Raw genomic sequence first — 20,679 nt, forward strand, 5'->3', positions numbered from 1 at the left:
GCGCGCGCGGTAGTGGCGGCAGAGCGCGCGATGGTGGCGGGCGGCGCCGTGCGGCTGCTGCCGGTCCCGATCCCCATCCCGATCCCCATCCCGCTCCTCCCGCGCGCCGCCGGGGCCAGGATCAGGGCGGTGCTGCCTGGCCGGGCGTCCGCGGGGCGCTCCGGGCTGCGCGCCAGGCGCTGGGTCGCCGTGGCCTTGGCCGTGCCTGCGGCCGTGCCCGCCGTGCCCGGCTGGAAGGAGAGGCCGGGGCAGCGGGGCCCGGCGTGGGCGGGCGAGCGCGGCGCGGAGCGGCCGCCCCGGGGGCTGCTGCGGCGCTTGGGGCTGGTGCTGCGGCTGGCGGTGCGCGCCTGCGGGCTGGTGCTGCGCTTCGGGCCGCTGCTGCTGCTCTACCCGCTGAGCCGGCTGTGGCCCGGCATGGGCGCTCGGTGGCTGCGGCTGCTGCGCAGGGCGGCCGAGTCTGCCGGCCCCACCTGTGTCAAGCTGGGCCAGTGGGCCAGCACCCGCAGGGACCTCTTTTCGGAGGCCTTCTGCGATGAGTTTTCCAAGCTGCACGTCGAGGTGACCCCGCACCCGTGGGGCCATACCGATATGCTCCTAAGGAAGGCCTTCGGTGAGGACTGGGCGGGCATCCTCAAGTTCCAAAGCCAGGAGCCCGTCGGCTCCGGCTGCGTCGCCCAGGTCTATAGAGCCTATGCTGACCTCGCTGCTATTGCCGGCTCCAGGGCCAAGCAGCTGGAGCAGCACTCGGAGTTCAGGTCCGCTTTCGAAGCGTGGGAAGTGTCAGGCTTTAGAGGCCTCCTCAAGTGGCTGAGAAGGAGGAAGAACAAGGAGACACGGGATGAGAGGAGCAGGGAGGAACTGAGCCTAGCAGACTGCTCCCAGAGAAGTCCCATGAGTAGGATGTCCCTTACGGAGCAGATGGCCAAACCACTCCTGAATGCAAATCCTTCATCAGCCAGACATCTCACGCCTGTAGCCATTAAAGTAAGTTGTACACCTGAACAGCAAATGTATGAAAACAGAGTGTGCTGGGTAGGGTCAAACAGATTTTAATTCCCATGGGGGTGAGCAGTTGGCTAGGGCCAGGTAGAGTTAGGGAAGGGATACTGTCTTCCTTGGTGTCCTTTCTCAGTGCTTTTGTTCCAGCCGGGTGCAGTCCACAGTTGCAGTGGCCCCAGCTCTTCCCCCCTGGAGAGCTCGAGTACCTGTGCTGCCTATGGCACTGTTTGACATGGCATGTGGGTACTAGGAATGCCTACAAAGACCCGGTTTACATTAAAAGTAATATTAAGCTTCATTGCACCTTCCAGACAATGAAACCCCTTCTCTGCTCACATAAAGAAATCGAACAGAGGAGAAGTTCTTTCCAGCAAAGTTATATTTAAAGAAACCTTGTATTTGAGCAGCTTCTAATACTAGTCAGGGACAGGGCAGGAGCCTGAAAGTGATGGAAAATGTTATTGGGTGAGACTGTAGTCTCTAGCACAGACATATTCCATTTGACAATTACAAAATGTTTGGTTACAACTTAATCTATGGCAAAATATGAATTCTGGGGACTAGCTTAGGAAGCTGGTTGGTTCCCAGTCTAATAGGCTGAGTTCTGTCTGTTTGGAATGTATCACTTGAGCTGACTGCAATGGAGTGTGTGGAGAGCTGATCTTGCCACTGCTCATTCTTGTGTAGGTCCTGCACCCTGGGTTGGTCCACCAAGTCCAGATGGATCTGTTTCTTATGAAGATGGGCAGCCGCATCATTGGTCTTCTCCCTGGATTCAAGTGGCTCAGTTTGACAGAGATTGTGGAGGAGTTTGAGAAGCTTATGATGCAGCAGGTACATGCCATGACATAGTCCCCACTTACTGAAACAAAACTGCCCTTTGTCTTGCTACTGGCTGGCTCTAACTCTGTTCATGCTGCTGCATTTTAAAGGGTTAGATGAAGGCTGGCTTGTTCTTTATTCTAATCAGTTGCATAATGTTGCTCTAGGAGAGCTTATATGCTCTCTAAGTGAAAAAGCAAAGCAATGATACAATTTAACAATCTTTAGCAGACTTAAAAATACTTTTTAGACTTTGAAAATCATTCTGAAAGCAGCCTGATTCATCCACATTTCCTAAAGACATAGTCCTGAAATGTTGCTACAGTCAAACTTAGGAAGATTTCACTACAGGCTTGATTGGGCTTATGTTTCCTCTAAAATGAACTGTTATCTGCTAATTTCACTGTTGTGTCTAGATTGCAGAGTCTGAAGTCTGTAACAAGCCTTTGAAAGCCTTAATTATTTTCTACTATTGCAAAAACTACACAGTAAATCCATGTTGTAAACTGTTGACTGTAGCCAAATCTGACTCAAGGTCTTTAGTACCAGTTTGAAGAGCCTTTCTGGTGGATGTGCTGAAGACTGAGGGTTAAGAGAAATCTGGTAGGCTCCTTCTTCCTGCTGTAGCTGCCTCTCTGGTAAGCAAGGCTGGGGCTGCAGTTCATCTACTCTGCCTGCCTTGCTATCTGGACAGCAGGCTTCGCTTCAGGATCTTGTGTCCTCAAATATAACAGAGTCTTGGTCTATTTTGAGACACCATGGCTATACTAAGGCACCCAGATTTCAAAGGTGCTGGGTTGTGGGCCATCTGTTACCCAGTCTGTTACTCTACTCTTCCACCAAGGTAGCTGTAAGCATGTAAGAAGTACCACTCTGATTTTGTTTTCATTTTGGCTTTCTGACTAGTTTTTGTTGGTATTGAGTATTGCACTGCACAGTCCTATCCTTAACACAGAATCCTGCAGATCTAATTCTCGTTGAATCTAATTTCCAACCTGCTTTCTCTGTTTCTCCCTTGAGATCGACTTGCGCTATGAAGCCAGAAATCTGGAGCGCTTCCGACAAAATTTCCTAGATGTCGATTTTGTGAAGTTTCCAACTCCCCTCTGGCCTTTGGTAACGGCAGATGTTCTAGTGGAAACGTTTGAGGTAAGAATTTCAGGGTCTTGGAGTGATGGTAGCTGTGAGATGGCCCTGAGTAGAACGTGCCAAGGAAGTTATTTTTTGAGAAGGGATCAGAGGCAGAAGGATGCTTTTCTCTTATTTGCTTAAGGAGAATTGGTGTCTTTCCTTGGTGTCTCTTCCAGTCTTTTTCTTGGTAAGCAGTGCATCCCAGAAGACAGGTGGCAGACAACTCCATCCTGAAACCAAGCAGACCAACAGTATCTCAGCCACTGCTTGCCTTTGCTTTGTAAACCAACACCACGCTTCAACTTCCCTCTCTGGTGGGTTCAAAGCAAGGAGCTCAGCAATATGACAACTTTCTGATGCTTGACTTAGCTCCCTTGTGGATGTTTGAGTCATGGACCAAAGCTGTTCTCAGCCTTAGTTTTCCTGCAAGTGGTCCTGGCAAGGTACTTCTGTCTCAGAAATACTCTCCCTCCTTCCAAAGAACAACTCCTTGCTTCTCTCATGTTCTCTATTACACTAGGTATAGCCTCTATCTGGCAGGTCCTTTCCAGGGTACTTATCACCTTTCCTTAACTCTTGGCACCCAGATAAAGGTGTGTCGGAGGGTGTGTTTGACTCCAGCTCTGTCTTTATTTCAGGAGAGTGAGCCTATTTCACGCTACCTGCACGCAGAGATTGCCACAGAGCTGCGGCAGAGACTTGCAAAGATGGGCATGAACATGCTGCTAAAGATGGTAGGCACTTGGCCAAGGCTGGAAATAAAGGTTGTTTTCCTGCAGAAGTTATTCAGTTGGGATAGTAAGACAGTATGGCTAAAGAGAGAACACATTTGCTTCCCATGTCTCCTAACCATACCCGTGTCCATGGGGACATGAACTCAAAGACACTATTGTGCCTTTGGAGCCAGCCCCTGGATGCCAGTGACTATCTTGTGGTAACCCAGGACTTGGGGCACTGTGGTACAGCACAGCTCCTGAAGTGACAGAGTGAGAGTCTGTACTTGCTGTACAGTGTCACACAAGGTCTGAGTAAAGCCTGGCCTAGACAGAGCACTGCTGTAGAGTCTGACATGGAGCTTCTTCCACTGCAGACAGGCCATCTGCATGCATGCAGCAGGACCAGCTTGTGCAGCTCAGTCAGTGCATTGCTTAGGAAACCACTAATCCATCTAATGAATATTCACATATTGCCCAAGTTCTGTATAGTGCAACACAATTAGCAAATATGTGCTCTCCAGAGACTCTGGATGCAACTCGGAGAAAACAGCAATAGCTAATTTCTTCATTTATCAACTCCTCTAAAGCTGCCTTTTTGTAAGGAAGAAGTAAGCACAGAATAAAGAGAACAAACCTGGCCAGATTCAGCTTCTGGCTGTCTAGTTCTGTAGCTGAAATAATCACAAAGGATCTGAAAAGGAGTGCTGAGAGGGTGATACAATTGCCTTGTGAGGAGCCATGAGAACTAGCAGAGAAGAGCTGCATAAGATCCTGACAGTACTGAGTGGGCTGTACGTGTCAGATGAAATGCAGCTGATAACTGCAGCAGTGTGCTAGGGTGATGGCAAGCCTCCAGTTCTGACTCCATGGAGTATGACTGGCTCTGAAATAGCTTTCACTACTCAGAAAAGCAATGGTGGAACTAGAATAGTTTTACGCTAACATTGGTTTCAAATTTTAGGAGTAGAAAAGAATTAAAAGAGCAAAGAAACAACATTCTGTCTGTAAGTAAAATACCTTTTTCTTGAGTACGCTGTGCAGTTCTAGTGCCTTGCTGTCCAAGATCCTCCAGTTCAAGGGCTGTAATAGAACTAGAAGAGGTGCAGAGGAAGGCAGACAGGGTGATTACTGGTGTGGAATGGCTTCCATACTGGAATAGTGAAATCATTTGGACTCTTAACTCTGGAAAGGAGAGAAATTAATAGCTTATGACAGAGATAAATGCAGTCATGAGTACACAAGAGTGAATATTAGCAGAGGTCTTTTTTTCAGACAACACCTAAAAAAATATTTTTTCACACAGCTCTAATTATTTACATGGCAGTTGGACAAATTCATGGAGAAATCCATGAAATACACAGATAACCAGCTTGGGGCAGGAAGTTCTGCAGTCCCAGATGGCCTGGAGGTTTAGTGGGAAAGTGCTGTTTTGTGCTTGCCCTCTTTGCCAGTCCTTTCTGGTGCCAGCTGCTGGCAGAGTCAGAGAAGGGCTATGTACATTTGTTTCCTGTTAACTTATTTACTTTCCAATACAGTTTTAAGGTGGGTTGATGTCCTGGACTAGACAAAGAACCATTTATTACAATCCTTGTCCCTGAATGGCAAATGGCCTATTCTGACTATATTTCGCTTTGCTAAGGCCCACCAGTGTGCTCCCAGTCTACAGTTAGTTACCAAAGAGCACTACCATTCCCTGCTGGGATTCCTGGCTGTCCTACCTGACCTCTAGCAAACACTCTGGATTGCTTCACACAGCTGTGCTGACTCCCTGCCATGTCAGCACAGCTGGTCTCCAGCAGAAGCCCCGTGCTGTGGTGCTGCCCAGGGTAATGCACCATCTTTAGGGATGATGGCAAACAGGCCAGAAGCAAACCTCTTATTTGCTTGGGAGTTTTGGCGTGGGCAGGTTTGGTTGGAATGAGCTGCTCTAAGACTTACTCATCCTCTAGGTCTTCGTTGACAACTTTGTCCATGCTGACCTGCACCCTGGGAACATCCTGGTGCAGGGCACAGCCTGTCTCAGCCCTGGCTGCAGGGAGCAGACGGCCCTGGTGGACCTGTGCGACACGCTGGTGGTGGAAGTGCAGCCGCCCCTGCGGCCACTGTGCCTGGTGCTGCTGGATGCAGGGATCGTGGCAGAGCTGCAGAGCGCTGACATGCAGAACTTCCGGGCGGTTTTCACAGCTGTGGTCCAGGGACAGGTGAGGCCTCTGTCACAGGGCTGGGGAAGGGAGATGGCTGGAGAGTCTGATGACCAAACTGAGAGTTTTCTCTCTATCTCCCCTTAAAATCTTCCCTAAAAGGGACAAGGAGACTTGCTAGTGGGGAAGCTATACCAAACACAGGGATAAGATGTCCAGCTACAGCAAGGAGGCTGCCAGAGTGGAGCAATTTCAGTGGCCCAGGAAACAGAAGCTGCTAAATGGGAAGCAATGGCTGCCACTCCCTGGTTAGGAGTGCTTCTGCTGCAAGTTAGGACTGCCTGGGAGCCACTTGCATTTGAGACTGTTGCAGAATCTGTCAGGTTTTGCTAGAGAAAAGGAGCAAATGGATTAACATCTCAATCTTCCACATGTGTTCCCTTCTGCAGCCTTGCTGCTGGAAAGCCCATATACCTTCCTCCATTTTGCTCTTGTGTGTCAGCATCTGTAGAGAAGAGCAGGTAAAACAGGTGAAGGGTCTGACTCAGAGGGCAGGCTGCTGTGTATAAGAACTACTCTATCCTCTGTTGTCTCCTCTTCATTCTGAGAACAAGCATCAGTGCTCATTGCTTTTTCTCCACTGCAAGTTGAATGGCTCACCAGCATGTCTCAAGGGGAACACATTTTGTCTTAGTCTGTTTAATCTGCCGAGGCAAGCCAAAGAATCTATGCTAAACTATGTATTCAGGCCCATCCTGTGCTGCCAGGTGTACTTCTCAGCTACTAAGCAAGAACCACAAACATCCATTGCAAGCCACCAGTGATCAAGTTCTGATTCTCCTTTTCAACTTGTTTCTCAGGGGGAGAGAGTGGCAGAGCTGATCCTCCATCACGCCCGTGCTAACCAGTGCCAGGACATCGAGCGGTTCAAGGCTGAGATGGCAGAACTGGTGACCAAGGTCCGGGGGAACACCATTGCCCTGGGAAAGGCAAGTGTTCACTGTGTCTCCTTCTTCACTTCCCTGCAAGTCAGTGCAACTTGGCACTAAAAACTGAAACAAAAGGCACTTGTGATCAGTTGTTACCTTCTCGTTTTGTATTCCAGCTTCAGGTGGCAAATCTCCTCTCGAATGTCTTCAAACTATTGATGACCCATAAGGTGAGGTCCTATCACTGTCTGCCTTTGATAGCTGGAAGTTTATCTGGGGAGGGAGAACTACTGGGAATATGAAGGGCTAACAGGGAGGGGGACTGATTTCTGAAATGAACTACTATAAGAGGAACTGCAGGAATGCAACCAAGTGTTGCAGGCATGCTGTTTGTCAGCATGTTTCTCAGTATGTCTGTTTTGTTAGGTTTTTTTGGTCATAATACTGCAATTATTGGCTGATATTGTTTACTAAAAGGAATATTTTTGTAACACATAGTTTTTCCTGTCTTTTTTGTAGTCTCTTAGAAGCAGAAAATGCAATCTAATATATATTCCACTTTACATCATTGCATGTTTTCTTCCCTGGACTTCTTTCTTGATATGGGGTTATATAACAGCACCAGGCCATTTTGCTGCTTTGTTAGAGGGCTCAAAAGTGAGAAGTTGCTCACAGAACCAAGATACCTCCTTATAACTGATTATTTGGGGAACAAGTTTCCAGAGTTGTGAACAGCTTTGGAAATCAGCAGAGTTACGGTGGCCTGAACTAGAGAAGATGAAAAGGTTGTCAGCCACAGTGCTGCTCAGTCTGCAAAAGGTCCCTCTAAACATTCCTCACTCAGCAGTTTTTGTCATTAAACTTCACTAAGCAGGTTTCTAATAAAATGAAATGTAATATAAGGCTTCAAGAAGCAAGTTCTCCCAACTTCATGAATTCTTAGTGCCCCGGTATGCCTTGAAATAATCCTGGTGTCTGAATAGGAGCTGGGGAGTAGTTTGTTCACATACAGAACAGAGAATAATTTACTCTGTGACCTGTGGGTCTTTCATGGTCATTCAGGTGAGCTGCCCCTTACACCAGTGCATACGTTCAAGTATGCTGGATACTACTACAGCAATGGTGAGCGCTTCTAAGATCTTGCTATTGTATGGAAGAAAAAAAAATCCATTCCCCTTCTTGGAACTGAAAAACAAACTGAGTTTCTGTAGGGCATTCACCTGAAACTGCCACCTTATGTTGGGACCTGCTGCTGGATTTCAGTGAGTTCTGAAACTCCAGCTGGTGGAGTTGCATTGTAGTTTCAGGTGTGCATTTGCTTTCACCAGCCTCTTCCCCTTCTCTCTCAGCTTAGCCAGAGCTGGTACCTTGGTTGAATGGGTACAGAAGAAAATAAGATCCACCGAGTCCATTTAGTCTCTTGTGGTTCTAGGTGAAGCTCGAGAGCAATTTTGCTTCCATCATCTTTGCCATCATGGTTCTGGAAGGATTAGGTCGTTCCCTGGACCCTGAACTGGACATCCTAGAGGCAGCTAAACCACTGCTCATCAAAACTGCAGCTTCTGTCCTCAAATAGACTCTTGTGGCTGCTGGCCTCTCACTGTGAGTGAGTGAGCTCTTACCTGGCTGGCTGAAGGTGAGAAGTCACGTGTGCCCTGGGGACGTGCTCTGCAGTGGTTACTCTCCATTAATGTTGCCTTCCATCGTTTCAGCCGAGCACCAGACATGGGCTGATCAGAAGGTCTGTTCCAGAAACCAGGAAGACTTTGCACAATTGGACATTTCTGACTCATTGCACAATAAGAGCTAATGTGCTCTGGTAGTTTTTAAACTGACATACGTCGTTTAGGTGCACAAGATGACTGCAGCCTGGTAAGAAAAGCAGTCTTACTTGTCTAAAAGTCTTCAAAAAGATGAACATTGATCAAGGCTGTTTTGAAATATATCAGGTTAAATATTTAAGGTTAATTTACTGACTTACCGGTCACTGTGGTATGAGAAATGATGTTCTAACATGACCTAAGCAACACATTTAGGCTGAAAAAAGCCAATAAACCTGTTTGTCTTTTGTACTTTTAACTTCTGCTTTTATTGTAGAAGCGTCCCAAGATCCTGCATGTAACAGTCTGTTCTTACTCATTTTGGATGATAAAAACAGACCACTCATTTTTATTTTTTTCCAAACTTCTGTACTCTAGCACATTATTATGGAAGTCTGGAATATAAACAGCATAATAAAGTATTTGCCTAGGCAGAAAAACCTAATTCGATAATAAAAAACAACTTATGGGAATATTTGTGCTGGTCTTAATTTTTCTGTTTCTAAAGTTTAATGGTCGAATTTTTTCCTCTGTGTGCTTCCCTCTACTGCCCTCCCCCATGCTAATCTCACCCTACTTAACTCAAAACCTTAACTGATATGCATATTCTTGGGGTTTGTTTCCAGTAGTTTGCAAAACAAGGAGTCGAAGCATTTTCCTAATGGATCAAAAACATGTTGTGAATGTTTAAAATTGAATAAAAGCAGCCAAAGAGCTAGATTATATGTGGCATTTACAGTCAGTTATTTCAATAGGAGTATTAAAATTATTTTATGGCTGCATTTTAATAGTGAGAAATACAGTCTATGAATGATTGGAAATACTGTGATACTAAATATATTCCCAGATATACTGTATGTGAAATAGCACTAGCACAGGCTCTCTGCAGTGGTCTGTTCTCAGGTGGTTAAGCAATGAAGAGAAAGTACAAAAGCAGACAATCTGCTGGCTTATGGTGATTATAAAGTAAAGGTTAATGGCCTATAAATGAAGTCTGAAAAATAAGTTTAGATTCAGCTCAATATATTTCACGTACTTTCCTTTAATCACTGCATATTCCATTTCCAAGTGCTTAAGGATAAAAGCAGCAGTAGAGTTTAATATCTTTTAAGCTTTAAGCTTGTTTCTCTAAGTCTTGTTAGACCTAAGTCATTAGTAGGCAAACCATCCTGACTACCCCATGATTTTATGCGGAAGAGAGCTCAAACAAAAAGCAAAGCAAGGAACCCCAATGCATTACATTAAAGAAAATCTCCATATGCTGCCAGCACCCAGTTGCCCTTCCCTTTCCACCTAGCGTGGGATAAAGGTGCCAGGCACAGCTCTCTGCCGGGGCCTCACCATCAGTTATGCAGGTCTTGGGCACAACTAGCCAGTGTTCCTGCTGAGCAAATTCCAGCCAACTTTTCCAAAGGCTAAACAGAGTGTAAACCAAGTGTTTTATAATATGTAGCAAATTATTTTTTCAGACTTTAAGTTAAACAAACAAAATGTCAAAGCCTTTGCCTTACATTTAGGCTCATTCTTCTTTTTCCTTTTTAAAAGGAAAATCTGAAGATGGCTCATGCATATGATAGATCCTGAAGTTTAAAAGTACCCCTTTCAGCCAATAAGGCTTCAGAATAGTTTGTAAACATCTGGATGAGAGACTTAACTTTGTCTTTTTAGGGAAAACTGAAGGCACAGGCTCTCCATTATCCCTAAAAGAATGCAGTCTGAGACTTATTGCTAAGAAACTGCTGGCAGGATTTCAAAACACCTCCTTTTTACAAGTTTTCTTAATCTTTTTTTTTAGAAACTGCTATTATCACTGGTGCTGTATTGTTTTAAAAGGCATACTTTTTTTTTTACACTCAATTTTTGTTGAGCAGTGTGGCACAAAATGTGTAACATGTTTCTAACTGTACACAATGTCAGGCAACAACATTTAAATTTTGTATCTAGTTTGGTTCTTGGCATTACTTGAAACAAGGTAGTACATATATATTCTATTTATTTTAGTACAATTCTGTGTAAAATAAGAATATATTTACGTATACCTCTGAGTGTTACAGCAAATAAATTGTGCAATGTCCATTCTCCTTTCCTAAATACCCATCTGAAAAGAGCACATTTCTGGTTACCCAGAGCTGATAATAGCATTATTCCCTGTGACACAGCCACTGTATTTTGCACCTCTGATGATATGAGGAAGAGGGACTTCAGGATGTGACAAGCATTACCTCCTCCTCTTGTGAAAGAAGGTTCCTCCACTCATCAGAGTACAATGCATTGAAAAAACTCTCCTGATGCAGAAAACTGCCTCTAGATGTGCCCTGCTGTATCCTCTCAGGGGTGGGGAGAAGCCAGTGGCTTGTCCACAGGAGTGGATGACCCTACGTTTCACCAAGGGAAGTCAATCACACAAAAAATCAGTGGAGTCCTGAGCAAGTTGCTTAATGGGCTCCAGGTGGTAACTGTGTTTTACCCTACAGCCTGAGTGGGGAACTCTTCTCCTGCTGTTACACTACTGGCTATCCTGGGTTCTTACACCATTTGTTAACCGTCAATTTACCAATTCATTTGGCTTCTGTAGCATTCTCCTCATTTATTCACAGAGAACAAAAGGTGTGTTTCTTTTAACCAAGGGCCTTACCTGAAAAGACATCTGAGTACCTTTCTGACCTGCTTTGGAGTCTGCCAGCCTGCCAGTGAGACTGTAGGCAAAACAGAAACCTAAGCCCACCATTGGGTTTGGTGATTCTCCAAAGAGATCAGACATTTTTCTCCAGAGATCAGACATTTTTGTCATTACAGGGCCTAGAAAGAGAGGCTTGTCATAAAAAAAAACCTTTGTATTTTGGGCTTCTGTAAGTCATTCCTTCTCCAAGGGAGTGACCTACATATTCCAAGCAGTACCTCAGCCCTGACTGTAGAAGATCTACACTTACCTGAGGCCCAGGCTGGTGAACTAGAATAGTAACTCCAAAAAGAAAGGCACGTAAAGGAAAGAGCAGTGGAAGTGCACTCTGGCTGCAATGAAAGGGAGATTAAAGACCTCTCCAGTAATCATAATTCCACTTGTCACAACTGTGCTCTGGCACACTGAGCCACACCTAGAAGATACAGACCTGTGACCTGCTGACCGCCTCTGCAGCTGCCTTATGCTAGCAGGGATGCCCAGAGCAGCAAAAGGTTCTGTTCTCTCAGGTACTGTTGGAGGTCTTTTTCCATCTTATGATGCAAACGGTCTCTGCTCTGGAACACTCTCACTTTGGCAGCATGGTGCTGGTTTTGTTGCTTGTCCTGCTCCCGTGATTCTTGTTCCAACATTTCCTGCCGTGACTGCATTCTGCTTCTCAGAAACTCCTACATAAAGATATTTACAATGGTACAGTCAGCTTTTATGCTAGATTTCATCCTCAGTTTTCATCTGTGTCCAGCTCTGCAGCCCTCAACATAAGAAGGGCATGGACCTGCTGGAGCAAATCCAGAGGAGGGTCAGGAAGATGCCCAGAGGGCTGGAGCATCTCCACTATGGAGCCAGGCTGAGAAAATTTGGGTTGTTCAACCTGGAGAAGAGAAGGCTCTGAGGAGACCTTACAGCACCTTCCAGTGCCTAAAGGGGCTTCAAGAGAGCTGGAGAGGGACTTTTTACAAGGGCATGTAGTGATAGGACAAGGGGGAATGGCTTTAAACAGAAAGGAAGTTCAGATTAGATATTAGGAAGAAATTCTTTGCTCTAAGGGTGGTGAACATGGAACAGGTTGCCCAAAAAACTTACAGATGCCCCATCCCTGGAAGTGTTCAAGGCCAGGCTGGGCAGGGTTTTCAGCAGCCTGGTCTAGTGAAAGATGTCCCTGCCCATGGTAAGGGATTTGGAACTATATGACCTTTAAGGTCCCTTCCAAACCAAATCATACTATGATTTGATGATTGTTCCTGGTAGAAGTCAGAAATGGGCATAATCTACAGAAATTCATTCTTTGCACGAAGACTCCTTTTATGGCAGAGACAGAGAATTTTACTTCCCATCTTTCATCTTTATACACGTCAAAAAAATGTTACCCTTTTTTAATCTCTAAATGAGGTAGTTATATTGGATATAACATAGGTGAAAGACAATTACTCCAGATGGTGCCACTGCTGGAAACATGCAGAAGGGAAAGTAATTTCTGGAATTGCCCTTACCAGCCTTTCTTTCTCGTGTTCAAAGCTCCTTTCACTGCATTCTGCCTGCAATTTCTCTCTCTGCAAATGCTGTGTCTTTAAGAACTGAAGCCTCTGACCTGCCTTCCTCTTCTCCTCCTCTTGAGAGAAGGATTCCTTCCTGCTCCTTTCAGCCCCAGAAGCCTGGAGCAGTGCCATGTGCTGCAAAGCTCTCTTTTTGTGCTCCAGCTGTTTCTCCAGCCCTTGCAATGTTCTCTGACGCAATCGTTGCCTGTTTCCAAAACAAAATTTCTCAAATTTCTCATAAAGACAGAGCAATAAAAAAGACAGTGCATAAGACAGAAAGCAGATATTCTGGCAATGTGTGCTCAGTTAATATTCCAGGACTCTTTGCTAGGTTATGAGTGTTAAACCTGTGTCCAAAACAGAGGTAGCAAAACCCCCAGATGGGCTGGTGCCTGATGTCAGCTAACTGCAGTCATCTGTCCTCTGACTGCATAACCTGGTGTGGCCAAGTGTTGTTGGCCCTGAAGGCCAGGAATAAAGGGAATGCATTGTGTGGACAGGGCTGTAGGACTGATCCAGACAGGGTTTGTGTGCTGGTGGTGGAACCACTGGGGCAACAGACAAGGCAGGAAGTGGGTCATGGGGGTAATGTAGGGTCCTGCTAAGCTTAAGTGGGCTCCGGGGCCAGGGGCAGAGGGCAAGGATTTGAGAGGCAAAAGGACCTTTGGTCTGAGAACAAGATGGAAGGGAATCTGCCCTTGGAGGTAACGCTAAAGGCTACAGGGCCCATGTGTACCTGTTCCCCCACACCTCAAGCATCAACTTTATTCCCATTAGTGAACTACTGGGACCCCTCTGCAGAGTCTGGCATAAAGCACAATGTGGGAGTACCAGGGAGAGGTACCAGGGAGTCGATGTTACCAATCTTCCAGCATTTACCACAAAAAGCAGTTACTATCTAGGCATCACCTCTGGCTGTCCCTGCGCAGCTGGCACCGGATGCCGTCGGCCTTTTGCTGCTGCTCCCTCTTCAGCTGCCTCTGTTCCTCTTGCCACCTTTTGTGTTCAATCTTGGCTCTGTCAAAATCCATCTCTTTCCCTCTCTCTTGAAATGCACCATTAAGGATTGATTTCTAAGAGAAAAAAAAAACAAAACCCCTTAATCCTATCAGTATATTTTTCTAATTCAAACTGTAAATATATAAAACTAGAACAGCTTAGTTCTAATGTTAATCTTGAGGTCTAGAAGCTACATTGGATAATGAATACTGAAGTGTTGCTTTCCACCCATGAAAACACTGAGGATGATGCTAAAACCTATAGAAAACATGAGGCTTAACCACCACAGGGCTGCCTGATAATCCAATTTTAAGAATTCTCCATAGGTCAGTAGATTCTGCTGTTCTGGTTCTTCTGGTGTTGAACCAATGCTTAAAACTGCCCAATCTTCGTGTCAGCTTTAGTATTGTATGGAAAATCCATGTTCTGACCACAAAACATTTTACATATTCCTTACTAGATTTTATTAGAGAGAGAAATACCTGCCCCCCTCTGGCCAAACACAAACTATTCCCCAAGTTCTCTGCAGGTGCAACAACTCTTCATCTCCTGTTGTCTGAGATTTCAACCTGTGCTCAAGCATGTTTTCTTCAGTAGTAGCTGCATTTCAGTGCTGGGCAGTGTTGCTAATTTGTGTTTTTAAATGCACTATGCTGTGTAGAAATGCAGGAGCACCCACAAGGCTTCTTTTCACAGCCAGAGTGAAATATTTCTTTCTTCTGTACTCGTGACACTGCTGTGTATGAGGGAAGGATCAAGGAGACATCATGAAAACTTTAGACATGCATTCAAGTTTACATTCCTAGAGGTGTTTGAGGCTGGAATAGTGTTTGCACAAAATATTTTCTTCCCCTTACTCCTATTCCCAGCTGGAATTAGCATGTTCCTGCTGTTAGCTGCTCCTCTGCAAACAGAAGCTGCTCCTCTGCTCCTCTGCCTCCTTTCCAGTGCTTTCCTGTGGATAACTCTAACATCACAAGCTGGAAAACACTACAGGACCTTAGAACAAGATCCTGCCAGTCTCATGTAGCATTTTGACTGGTTTCTCTTAACACATTGATCTGTATGGCTTCCCAGGGGCTGTAAACAGCTTTGTTCTCTAGTGAATTGGTATTCTTTGCAAAAAAAATGTACCTTGTGGGTGTTTGTGTTTAATGACATACAGAGGGAGAGATCAAAGAGAGAATCAAAGGTGTTTTGTAGGTGGGAGGTGAACAAGTGGTGTTTTCCAGCAAGTAAAGTACTGGCCTAAGGATTAGGAGACACAGTTCCACCTCAGCCCTGACATGCACTCTTTGCTATGGGATTCAGCTGACTATCTAGAATTTCTCTTTTTTGCTTTCACTATCTGTAAAAGGAGGGGGTTTTTTTCTGTCTAGTAGAGCTGGCTGAGAGTTTTATTTAGAAAAGATCAGATCTAAAATTAAAAAAACTCTATCAAAAATGCTGAGTAAAAATACCAGAAGTGTCCTGCCCTGTACAACACATCCCCAGTGGAATCCTTAAGTTTCTATTTATGCACAACTATTATTCTACATAGGCATAATTTTTGCTGCAGCAAAAACCTTTGCAAGAGATCAAAGTACATTCTCACATGATATAAACAAATCTCCTGATCCTAAGAGCTAAATCTGGTTTGGACTGAATACTTACTTTAATGCTTTTGTCTTTTAAAAGATGTAGAAATTTTGTGGATTTCCTAGCCAGCACATGTGGTCTTTGCACACGTAGAGCTGATTTGATGGTCAGGCTGTCTTTCTCCAGCGATTGATTCACTTGGTCAAAGAAGCTTTGGCACCTGAAGGGAACCAAAGCACTGGTTCTCAGGGAAGGGCTCCTTTGGGGATGCTGCACTGGAGCTTCTGCCACTCTGGACTCAAAAAGACCTTGCAAATAAATTAGGGCAAAGATAGGAGATTATAGGAAGCTTATAAAAAGAAAGCAATTTAAAAGAACAAAAGGTCTTGACACATGAAATATATTCAAGCAAGACTTTTATAACATTTTCCTATGAGGGATGTTTTTTAGTCTTCACAAAACAGGTCCCAGTTTTCCAGAAGCAAGCTTGCCATTGCAATCAGGGAAGAGTTTTGCCTGGTAACACAAGATTGCTGACTGTATTTACAGCTACTCAGGCAAAGGGATTGTTTACGTGCTGTTTCACAGACAGACATGAGCTGCTCTGAGACAAGTGAAAATGATAAAACCCTTGATAGGGCAAAGCTTGAGCTATACAGCCTGCTGAGAGACAGGAGACATTAGCTTGGGTACAACACTGTGCTAACACAGTTTTTGAGCAACTGAGAAGATGAGTAGAGTTTGCTCACACCTTTCTGCCAAAGACAGAGCAGACCTGAGTGGCAGCTGTTGCTTGGAACGATTCAGGAACAGCACCTGGGAGAAAATGTGTGACTTTTCATTCTCCCTCTACCAGCAGTGTCACAAAGCAATAACAGAGAAAGCTTTAGGCTTTCAGAATCCTCTCTTAAATGGCTGCAATTGTCACAAAACTAAAAATGAGAACAGCAACAAAATTATGAAAATTGTGATCCAGACCCTTTTGGATATTAAGGGAACAAAAATTTACTTAGTGACACTATAAAGAAGTAATTTTCAGCAAGAAGAGTGTCCTGCAGAACAGTCCTAGTGAAATATTATTTCTGTAGACAATAATAGTTAATGCCACAGATACAGATGAATTTTTAAATTAAGGAAATTTTATAATAAATAGTATTTGCACTGAGCGTTACGATAAAGGTTAAGAAAACTCAAAAGCTGCTACTGCAGTAGCTGTAAAAGCTAAAAAACCTCCGATTTCCATCTGGAAATTCTTTTACAGAATGAACAACTTCTGAAGCCACAGCACTATTAAAACCTACATATAAAGATACTGCATACTAATGGTCATAGTCACAGCATTGCATTACGGCATTTTCTTCAGAAGCATCAGGAATTATGGTAACAGATCTTAGACATGATGAAATACTGCACTGATATTGTGTGGCAAGTGGGTAGAAGAGCTACAGTTTCAATACCGTGTTCCTCTTTAAAATCAGCGCCTGTGTCAGCATCCTGCTGCCTGCTCTCTGGTTCCTTCTTGTGATCTGTCTCCAGTAACCAGCTGTCTGTGTTGACAGTGGTATCAACCACAGCATGTGCCAGCTCTCTCTGAGGACCCTAGAAATAACAAGAAATGCATTCATAATCCAGACCTGATAAGGAAAAGAATACGTTAGTTTCATGAACTTACAGCATAAGATGCTAAGTTGTAACTGAAGTTTAAGAAAACAAACCCCCACAAACTCTGGGGGAGTTCTTTACTAAAGAAACAACTCTTAGACAGAGTAATCTCTGATCACTTTGTGGGGCTTTCTACATCTCCAAATTACCTAAAACTGGCAGTACTTCTGCCTGGAAGAGTTCAAACTGGAACAAAACAGATCAGGCCTCAGGAGACTCTAGAAGCCTCCTCTAGCCAGGGACAATGATAGCTTATAACTCTTTCCCCGGTTAAAGGATCAGGAAGACAGTGTAAAGTCTCTCCATTCATAGAATCACAGAATCGATTGGGTTGGAAAAGACCTCCAAGATCATCAAGTCCAACCCTTGGTCCAACTCCAGTCCATTTACCAGATCATGGCACTCAGTGCCATGTCCAATCTCAGTTTAAAAACCTCCAGGGATGGTGAATCCACCACCTCTCTGGGCAGCCCATTCCAATGCCTGATTACTCTCTCTGGAAAGAATATTTTTTCTGATATCCAACTTAAATTTCTCCTGGCAGAGCTTGAGCCCGTGCCCCCTTGTCCTATTGCTGAGTGCCTGGGAGAAGAGACCAGCTTTCCTTCAGGTAGTTATAGACAGTGCTGAGGTCACCCCTGAGCCTCCTCTTCTCCAGGCTAAACAACCCCAGCTCCCTCAGCCTCTCCCTATCGGACTTGTGCTCCAGTCCCTTCACCAGCCTTGTTGCTCTTCTCTGGACCTGGTCCAGCATCTCAACATCTTTCCTGAACTGAGGGGCCCAGAACTGAACAGGCACATATAAAAGCCAGGCCTAAAACCTCTAGCAATTTTTTGATACCAAGAGCAGTAAACTTGAGGTAACAGCAGATACTTATAAAAATAGCAGACCACATATTGACAGAAGATTCAGAGTGAAGCACTTTTTACCTTCTCAGGTTCTATAATGTCATTGTCGTCTTCTAAACAAGACCAAACATATTTTTGAACATTTGCTGTCTCCAGTCTTGTCTCTTCCTTTTCCTCTTCCTCTCTGGAAACACTTTTTGAAGATGTAATTCTCAATTCAGACAGTTCCTCTTCAATTTTCTTGCTGAGCTCTTCTTCAGTCAACCTTGTTCCTGGGATGAAGGCATTTTCCTGCTGCACTTTGCACCCTGTAGGACATGTGGGTTCCCAGGCTGGGATACATCCCCAGCTGCACTTAGTACATGGATGAGTGGAATACAGACCCCCCCGGCAAGCAGTCCAGGTCTGAGTGACTGTGTCTGTAGTGGCCTGAGGCTCTACAACTTGGTGTCACAATGTATGGGTAATCCAAGCTTGAATCTCCCACCATCTGCCTGGCTGCCAAAGGCATCTGCAGTTCTAGGATGATGCGTTCACTTAAGGGCAGAGGAATCCGCAGAGCTTGGTCAGGAGACACCTCCTTAGTCTGCCCATTCCAGAAATTCACAAGCACTCCACTTCTGTTGTGTGCTGAGCATATTAAAAACAAAACCAAAAAGGCAAATAATGTATTAGCAGCCTGTCACTCTCTGTGATTTGTCTCCTAGAAAGCTGGAGGTAAAAGTAATGACTTGTGTTTTAGACCATTTTGTAACAACTTTCATGACTTCTTTTTTTATAGGTTTAAAATTTGACCTTCTTTTGAACTTCCTATGAGAAGACAGGAGATAGCAAAATTCTCCCCTGTCACAGTGAGGTGGGATTTTACCCTGAAATAGCTGGAAACTAAACTAACAGACAGTCAGGTGAATACTCATGAGGGTCAAGAACAATTTTTGCTCTGTGCTGAGAGGATGCCACCCCCAGCCCCCAACTTCTCAGGAAGTTTTCACTCCCAGAACAAAGCAAACACAAACTCTCAAAGCTGCGTTAATTCTGACACTGAAAAAAGAACCGGCTTTTCAGTGCCAACAACAAACGGAGAGTGAAGAGAACCCAAGCAGCAGGTGGTGGATTTTCGGTGACAGGGACCATTCCCTTTCCTGTACAGTGACCAGCACCTGCGGCAAGTCCAGCACCACTAAGAAAACCAAATCACCTCGTACCTAAACGCGCCTCCTTGTTCTCCACAACCCTGAGCACAGTGCCGGGGCCAAAACGTTCGGCTGCAGCCTCCCATGGTGCCAAGACCCTGTCTCCTGGAGCCAGACGCTGCTTCCCGGCATCCTCGTAGTGCAGAATGTCATAGAGAGGCGTTTCCTGCAGGCGGAGCTGTACCTTGCCTTTCCAAGCACAACTCTTGTCAAACTCAATTAAAAAGCGTTCCCTGGAGCCCTACAAGAGTAAAACATGTGGTTTGCAAGGCAGACATCTGGGTCCAATTAACGGCCAAACATTAAGTGCTAAGAGGGAAGTGGCAGAAATCCCAGGAAGTGGAACGTGATCTGGAAATGCAGCTCTCCTCTTCTACCAGATTTTTCACTGCATTGTGTCCATATTGGGCTTTAAAAGTAAATAAAAAGCTGTGGTTTAAGGGGCTGAGAGCCTTTCTCTCCCTTTCACTTTGAATTTAGATTTTAGTAAGAACTAAGCAGGCTAAGGCTAAGGCAGAACTTTACCAGGAAAACCTCCATCAGAAGAACAGAGGTCAAAAGAAATCGCTGTGCGTGATGTGGTTCTCTACATAGCAATCAGAAGGATAACAAACCAGTAAAATTCCATAATTGTCATAAATTGAAACATCTCAGCCTTGTCTGCAGATCTGTGAGTGCACTTACACAAATAATACTTTCAGCCCCTACTCCAGTCAATGTCACTTGTGCCTACAACGGTCCCCATCTGTTCCACCCCATGCTGGAGCTTCCAGACATCCTCACCTACACTAGCATCAAAATTTAGTTAAGTGACCTGCAAAATGTGAAATGAACTGGGTTTTCAAAGAAAGCCCGCAGGGGGATTTTCCATCTGGCATCCAAAATCACCTCACAATTCCCAGAAACATAGATGGGAGAGGAGGAAAGCTCTCAGTTTGATAAAGAGGAAGTGGACCCTGGAGACAGACATGTTGGATTACTTGTTGTATTTAGCTAACTGATTGCTGCTAGACTGGGCAAAAGTAGACAATAGAGATAAGGTTCCGCTTTTGTTTGTTTCTGAATAAAAACTTATTAGTTATTATAACTACAAAAATTGATTCTCTCCAGGCTCCTTTTTCTTGCGGGGCTACTCACAGTAAACAGCCAGCACCAGGTGACCAGGTAACAGATTAAAATAGGATTTGGGGAGACAACAGTGCTTATGAAGTGCACTGTACCACAGGAGAGCCACCCCACAGCAAGGGCATGGGACTGGTGAGGCATGAGAACAACAGGGAGAAAAACCACAGATGCTCCTACTGCACAGTTCCCACTAAGGAGTTACCTTCACCTCTCGGGCAATGTGGCCCGGGTAGTAATAGCCATCAGTTTCTCTCCTTGCCAACACACGAGCTCCCCTCACAAAACTGGAAGCCTCTGGGGGTGAATCAACGAAATTTCTTCTTGCTGAGGATATCAAGGGAACACAAAGAGGTCCTGAGTGCCAGGCACAAACAGGAAAGCTGTGGGAAACAAAAATAGAGGAAGTAATAAAGGCCTTGGCCACAGAACTCACTGCAGTGAAAACAAACTAAATCAATATGGAGTGCACACACCAGCCTGCAATAATTGTCCTTGTTTCC

At 44.9% G+C, this 20,679-nt stretch overlaps 2 protein-coding genes across 2 annotated transcripts in view; one reads left to right on the forward strand and one right to left on the reverse strand.

Annotated features, from left to right (window-relative positions):
* On the forward strand, positions 1–9,166 carry ADCK2 (aarF domain containing kinase 2). Its single transcript, XM_071551141.1, has 8 exons — positions 1–984; positions 1,687–1,833; positions 2,842–2,970; positions 3,591–3,686; positions 5,618–5,869; positions 6,670–6,798; positions 6,915–6,968; positions 8,171–9,166. Exons 1-8 carry the CDS (start codon positions 31–33, stop codon positions 8,312–8,314), a joined length of 1,905 nt encoding a protein of 634 aa, XP_071407242.1. The 5' UTR covers positions 1–30; the 3' UTR covers positions 8,315–9,166.
* Positions 1,232–20,679, reverse strand: part of LOC139669555 (uncharacterized) — a 22,405-nt gene continuing 2,957 nt past the window's right edge. Inside the window, exons 3-11 of the mRNA XM_071550057.1 lie at positions 20,382–20,433; positions 19,067–19,295; positions 17,943–18,304; positions 16,808–16,949; positions 15,426–15,658; positions 13,683–13,846; positions 12,729–12,978; positions 4,686–11,906; positions 1,232–3,182 (exon numbers count right to left, since the gene is read on the reverse strand). Of these exons, the coding sequence (XP_071406158.1) occupies positions 11,700–11,906; positions 12,729–12,978; positions 13,683–13,846; positions 15,426–15,658; positions 16,808–16,949; positions 17,943–18,304; positions 19,067–19,295; positions 20,382–20,433 (1,639 nt within the window). The 3' untranslated portion in view covers positions 1,232–3,182; positions 4,686–11,699. The remainder of the gene's footprint in view (positions 3,183–4,685; positions 11,907–12,728; positions 12,979–13,682; positions 13,847–15,425; positions 15,659–16,807; positions 16,950–17,942; positions 18,305–19,066; positions 19,296–20,381; positions 20,434–20,679) is intronic.

This window comes from Pithys albifrons, chromosome 3 (assembly GCF_047495875.1).
Source record: "Pithys albifrons albifrons isolate INPA30051 chromosome 3, PitAlb_v1, whole genome shotgun sequence".
NCBI lineage: Eukaryota > Metazoa > Chordata > Aves > Passeriformes > Thamnophilidae > Pithys > Pithys albifrons.